Raw genomic sequence first — 6,154 nt, forward strand, 5'->3', positions numbered from 1 at the left:
ATAATCACTCTCCTGTGAACAGCCTGCAATCCACATCCTCTGTTTTCTTCTTAGCTGAGCTTCAACTGTGTTTGGTCAATAATTTTATTTTAGGTGTGAAGCCCATAAATCACCTTCCAATACACATTGGACACTGAAGAGTCCTGGTAGATTTGACATCAGCTGCAGGAGAAGTCACATCTGGATACAGCAAAACTGGGTACTGCTGGAGCAATCAGGTGTTTTCATTTCATCTTATTGTGTTTTTTTGAAGAGCCTTAACTGCAGAGTAGGACCACACTTCAGAGCAAAGACTAATTGGATGGATAAATAATTAAGGGATCATGTCTTCTGACATGAGAGAGAGAGAGCATTACAAATCTGTGAACTGCAGTTTTATCCATGTGACTGTCACCATATAAACATAACAAGTTCACTGCTGGAATTGAGCTGGCCAACATTTATAGAACCTTTCTGCAGAAAACTTTGTCAGTCACCTGATCATTGCTCAGGCAGTTTCTGACCCAAGCCTCCGACAGAGTTCCTCGTGTGACTGCATTCATCCCAGTCTCTGAGAATCAATAATGTGCCATTTAGCTGGGGATGCAGGCCTGAAGGAGAGAACTGCTGGGCTTATGGAGCCTTCCTAGGAGGCTGAGTGGGTCACAAAGATTTCAGGAAAAAACCCTTCTCTCCTCTTATTTGCAAGAGCAGGAGTTTTTGTCGTGAGTTGAAGTGGTCAAATGAAGTGGATATTTTCACTGCTGTTTGTGTCCTGAGAATGAATGTATTTTGAACGAATATATAAATGCATATATAAAATTCATCTTCAGAGGGAGATGCTACACAAGGGGCAAGATTAAAGAATGTACTGCCTTGGACCATGTACAAGCTGTTAGTTTACAGTCTGTTTCTATTTTAGCCTTAAAACTCAATTCAGATAAATAAGGTGCCCCTATAACATCTAAAGGAGGTTTTATCATGTTTAAGGAGACAAGTTTCCTAAAAGGTTATAAAGACAAAGTGAGCAGTAACAGAAATGTTTAGTGAGGCTCTTTCAGACAGCTTTATTGCCTTCCTCTGCCTACAAAACAGGCTGCCTTGGCTGACACTTGTTTTAATGAGGGTGAACCACAACGGGGTGCTTTTGTACAAGTTCATTGCATCAGAGCCTCCAGCCAGACTGTCCTCAGGGCACACCGTTCAGCCTGAACATTAGATGAAATGGACTATTTTTAAATCATTTACAGATACACATAGGATCCAAAAAACTTTTGATGCTGAAGACATTTGTATGTGAGCTCAGGCATGTGACTGCTGGAGAGGATGAGAATCTGCCCCAAGTGCCATGCTCCTTCATGCTTCTATCGATCACATTTTATTTTTTCAATTCAGTTCTCCTGGGATTGGTTTCAAAAATAGATTTCCACATCTTATGCCAGCAAAGGCCAGGGAAGCAAAAGATGTGAGATTCAAGTTTAAAGGTTGACTTCAAGGCAAATATCCAATCCCCTCACCCCCAACCTCCAGGTCAGCTTCACTCTCCAGAGCCAGCACTCTATTGTGGCTTGAACAGCATTCAAAATACTGATATCCTTCAAAAAAAAAGCAGAGTGGCTTCTCATATTCACTTAAAGGTGATCTGCCTTTTCATAAAGCCTTTTTCTTTTAAGCACAAGGATTATGAAACCCACAGGCATCCATAAAGAGGGATAGGACATTTTTCTAAAGTCATACCAGTACATCTTCCTCCTTCTGTGATTCATAAGTAGCATAAAAGGCCATAAATCATTCAACTGCTGTGATTCACTGCCCTGATTCATACCCTTGATACAAATATTCAGAGATCAAAGTGGTACCTATGCCCCACCCAAAGATTTAAATGATTTTTTAATGCATGCCATAGACTTCTAACTAAAGCTAACCCCTAAAATTCTATGATTCTCCTGATTGATATTGACTATTTTAGGTAGCAAGTCCTCTGAGGAAAAGATTGACACTTCCTTTAAGAATCATATGATGCAGTATATAAAGCAATGGGTTCTGCAGATGTGTTTCATTCCTAACCTAGGCTGAACAGGAGACACTAATTGCTCCGGGTTTTTCTGGGCAAACATTTACAGGAATTAAAAAAGGATGGAAACTTCTTCCCTGTGAAAGAACCTGGAAGGCCCCCTAAACCTTCTTGTATTAACTTTGCAGTAGATGAAGGTGTTAAACTGGCATGCTTCTACCAACACAGGAGTGATCCTTTTAAGTCCTCTGCTTTGTCCCCACTTGTGAAATTTGTTGTGCCAGTGGGACGAGTCTGGCTATAAAACCCCAGCACAGGGGTCCTTCATCCCACTCAGGCAGCCTGCCAGCACATCTCTGCTGAGAGCAGCCCCAAGGAGATCCCCATTTCACCTCTGCTGGGCAGGCAGCTGCTTCGCTGTCACAGGAGGATGGATGTGAGGTGTGCCTGGATGCTCTGCGTACTCTCCCTGGTCATCACTGTCCAAGCATTTACCCAGGAAGGATTCAAGGAGGTGTTGCTGAAGCGGCTGGGGCTCTCTGAGGTTCCTAAACTTCATAAGAGAGACTTGGTGGATCTGGTTATCCCAGACCACATAAAGAATAAGTACATCTCCCTGCTGAAGCGCCAGAGGGTGAAACGCCAAGCTTTGCCGAGCCTGGCTGGTATCCTCAGGGGTATCCCTGGCAACACAGGTAATGTTTCTGGTATTGGGAGCATCCAAAACCCTGTGCTGCTGCCACCGGGAGAAGCTGCTTATGCTCTCCTGACTGGCCACAGAATGGGCAAGTCCATGGGGGGACTGGGGTTTGGGTTTGGCTCCAAAGCTTAGCTGGGTAGAAGATGTGCATGTAACAGCATCTGAAAGGTTAACAAGCACCAGTAACTCTTTGCACCTGGAGAGGGGTTCCCACAGTCCTCACAAAAGGCAGTTTGCTGCTGGAGCCTGATAGAGGAGAAAAGCCTTGGTACCTGGGCAACATTCTGGGCAGGTGGAAAAACGATTTAAGAAAAAAAAGCAGTCAGTAGAAACGGCAGGTTTGGGGTCAAATATACAGCAAGTCCTCTAATAGGAATCACATCTCTTGGAGAACGTTTTACTCTTCCCCATCCCTTTCTTTGTTTTGTTTTGTTTTGCTTTGTTTTCTTTTCTTTTGTTTGGGTAATGTATCAAGGAGGAAATCAGCTGTACAGAAACAACTGGTGTACAATGGTGGCTGTATGAGGATACTCTGAGCTTATTTTGCTTTCAAAAGACATATGTAGCACCCTGGGCAGCAAATGAAAATACTTTTTCATTGCAAGTGTACAGTTTCCTGCTTTCATGCCCAGCACTGGTACAAAGAGATGTGCACCTTTCAGGGTTTGCTCAATTTGGGGTCATGTTATGTAGGAGATTTCTTTCCTCCAGGTTGCAGAGACTCATATAGGAGAAGAATTAGGGCATTTACAAGACATTGATCCAAGTATGCATTAGAAAAAGGTGTGTTTAGTGGCTGTCTCTGCCACAAGGGCTAGATGTGCATGGAAAGAGTATGCTGTGATGATAATTATGTATGAAGTGTAGGGGCTTTGCTCACCAGGATGGCATTGACAGGGTGTTTTTTTTGTTCCCAATTGCACAGGTATGCCAGGAGAAGTCCTCTACTCTGACACCACCACTCGCCAGAACCTGATTTTTGACATGGAGGGCAGAATACCTAAAAACAGCGAAGTTACAATGGCTGAACTGAAACTCTTCAAAAAGCCTCTAGACAGAGCAAACCTGCCTGCCAAGCAGTCTCATAGACCTGTCTCCAATGCCAGAGTCAGTGTGTACTGGGTGCAACGGCAGCATGATGGTACCAACAGGACCTCTCTGATAGACTCCAGGTAAGAAAGGGACCTCTCCTGCAGGCAGGACCCTGGTTATGGGGTACAGGCCCTCTAGACTGGATTCATTATCATATGTTTGTGCCTTTGGTCAGTCTGATGGGGTTACATCTGTAGAATCAGGGTCTATAGCCTCTAAACTCTGAAAGAGTTGGTAAGAGCAGGTATTATGCTAAGACTGCAATATAAGATGATTCATTGCAATAATCTATTTCTGTGTCAAACAATGCCGTGTACTGCTAGGTCTTCCCCTCAAAAACCCTACACCTGGTTCACTTCTCTCTCACTAGCTAACTCATCTTTGTTACTGACTGCTGGTATTCTTTCCATTGGCCATTTCATTAGCTGGTTTAAATAAGAAAATGATGCAAAAATCATCTGATTCTGTAGCCTTGAGCTTTGTGGAAGTTTTACAACCCTTGAAGGCAGAATTAGACATCAAACAAATTTTCTGGGTGGGTAGAAACTTATGGCCCTAATCAAGCTAGGACAGGAGCAGGTGGGAGTGAGTCGTGGTATTTATCAGGCTGTCATCACTAATATTGTGGCTGCATATAAACCTGCACCACCATATTTCTGTATAAGCATGAATGAGCACCTTGACATGAGCCTGCACAGAGGGTTTTATTTAGCCCTTCAGTGTCTGTTGGATCTTCATGCTTCTCTTTGAGGTGTCAGTTTACTGCCATGGGCACTTGCCCAGAGTGCTCAGCAAAAATTATCATGTAATCAAGGCACGTGACAATCTACAGGAAGCAAATTATTCTGCTGCAATAACAGTACTGCGAGCCTGGGCTATATCTGATGGGCTTTTCTCTAATGCCAAGCCCTTGTCACACAGGCTGGTTCCTATACGCGAGTCAGGCTGGAAGAACTTTGATGTGACACAGGCTGTGCATTACTGGCTGCAAAACAAGAGGCAGGAGCCAATGTTCCTGGAGGTCTGGATCGAAGGAGAAAGGGTAGGCAGACATGCCTCAGAAATGGCCAAAGCTGTACGTTTCACCTCTCAGGACCCCAAGGATAAAGCCCTAGGCAAACCTGAACTGGTGCTTTACACCCTCAACTTGGAAGACTATGGGTATGTATGACGCCTAAATCTCTACTGTTACTGGTGTAACTTCGCCTCTGAATTATTGTAGTGTGTGTGCCAGCCCAGGGTGGGCAGCTCTTGCCCTCACGAGTGTTTCTGTGCTGTGAATGGAAGAGTTAGAAAGCTGCCGCTGAATCACACCTCTCCTCTTCCCATATGAGAATGGCTCAAGTTTTGTCTCAGAGCCTGTCCGTGCTATTAGCAGGAAGGACTGTTTCTCCCACTTCCCAGCTTCTAGTTATGGCATCAGTTGTTATTTCTCCCTTGGCATGCAGAAGCCCTGGGGACTGCAACGAGGAGGCAGTGATGGGGAAGTCCACTTGCTGCCGGCAGAAACACTACATCAACTTCCGTGAGCTCTCCTGGACACAGTACTGGATCATCGAGCCAGCAGGGTACCAGGCTTACCAGTGCCTGGGGGTCTGCAGGCAGCCCCCCAACCCTCTGTGGCACTTTGGCTATGGAGAGCGCACCTGCTCCGTGGCAGAGAGCTCCTCACTCCCCATGATGTACCTTGTCAAGAGGGGCAACCGCACAGAGATTGAAGCGGCTGTTTTTCCCAACATGGTCATCGAAAGGTGCAGCTGCACTGCAGATGGCATGGCACTGGTGTGAGAAGTGGGTGGCCTGGGATGTCACCCAGTCCCCCATTCCCTGCCAAGAGCCACCCTGGCCCTCAGCCCCAGGGCCAGTGATAAAGGTCCTGGGGGTATATCTACCTGCAAGGGTCAGCAGCAGCTGGGGCTGGGGCTCTCCCATGTGCCCTGCTGCTCTGCAGAGGGTGCACTTAAAGGCACTGTCAGTACAGCAGGCTCAGAGGAGCATGCATGTTCACATATACCTGTGTGAAGGGTACCTAAGGAGCCTAATGCTTCTCAGGACCCCCTTGATGCTAGCCAAATTTCACTGAATTTGGTGGAGCTGCATCAAGTTTATTTCAGTCTCCATCTCAGAGTATTGCAAACAGCTATAGACAAAAGAGGAGTGATCATCACCAGAGGAAGAAGTAATGCATGGGCTCAGCTTTTCATTGTTCATCTTCTGGGTTTGGTCCCTGTCTGGCCAAGTCATGTCTATGGTGAATTGGAGAGCAGAAGCACTTACATGTGTATAATCTATACACACACACACATATACATAGTATATGAATATAGGTATGCATTGTCTGATATATATGTATTGATTATATACCTACA

General features: G+C 45.3%; 1 protein-coding gene across 1 annotated transcript; it reads left to right on the top strand.

The window, feature by feature from the left end:
• The first annotated feature begins 2,423 nt into the window (after positions 1-2,423).
• Positions 2,424-5,573, top strand: LOC103807413 (left-right determination factor 2-like). Its single transcript, XM_009080140.1, has 4 exons — positions 2,424-2,688; positions 3,619-3,865; positions 4,707-4,946; positions 5,234-5,573. Exons 1-4 carry the CDS (start codon positions 2,424-2,426, stop codon positions 5,571-5,573), a joined length of 1,092 nt encoding a protein of 363 aa, XP_009078388.1.
• The last annotated feature ends 581 nt before the right edge of the window (positions 5,574-6,154 follow it).

Source organism: Acanthisitta chloris, unplaced genomic scaffold, assembly GCF_000695815.1.
Source record: "Acanthisitta chloris isolate BGI_N310 unplaced genomic scaffold, ASM69581v1 scaffold10768, whole genome shotgun sequence".
NCBI classification, from domain to species: Eukaryota; Metazoa; Chordata; class Aves; order Passeriformes; family Acanthisittidae; genus Acanthisitta; species Acanthisitta chloris.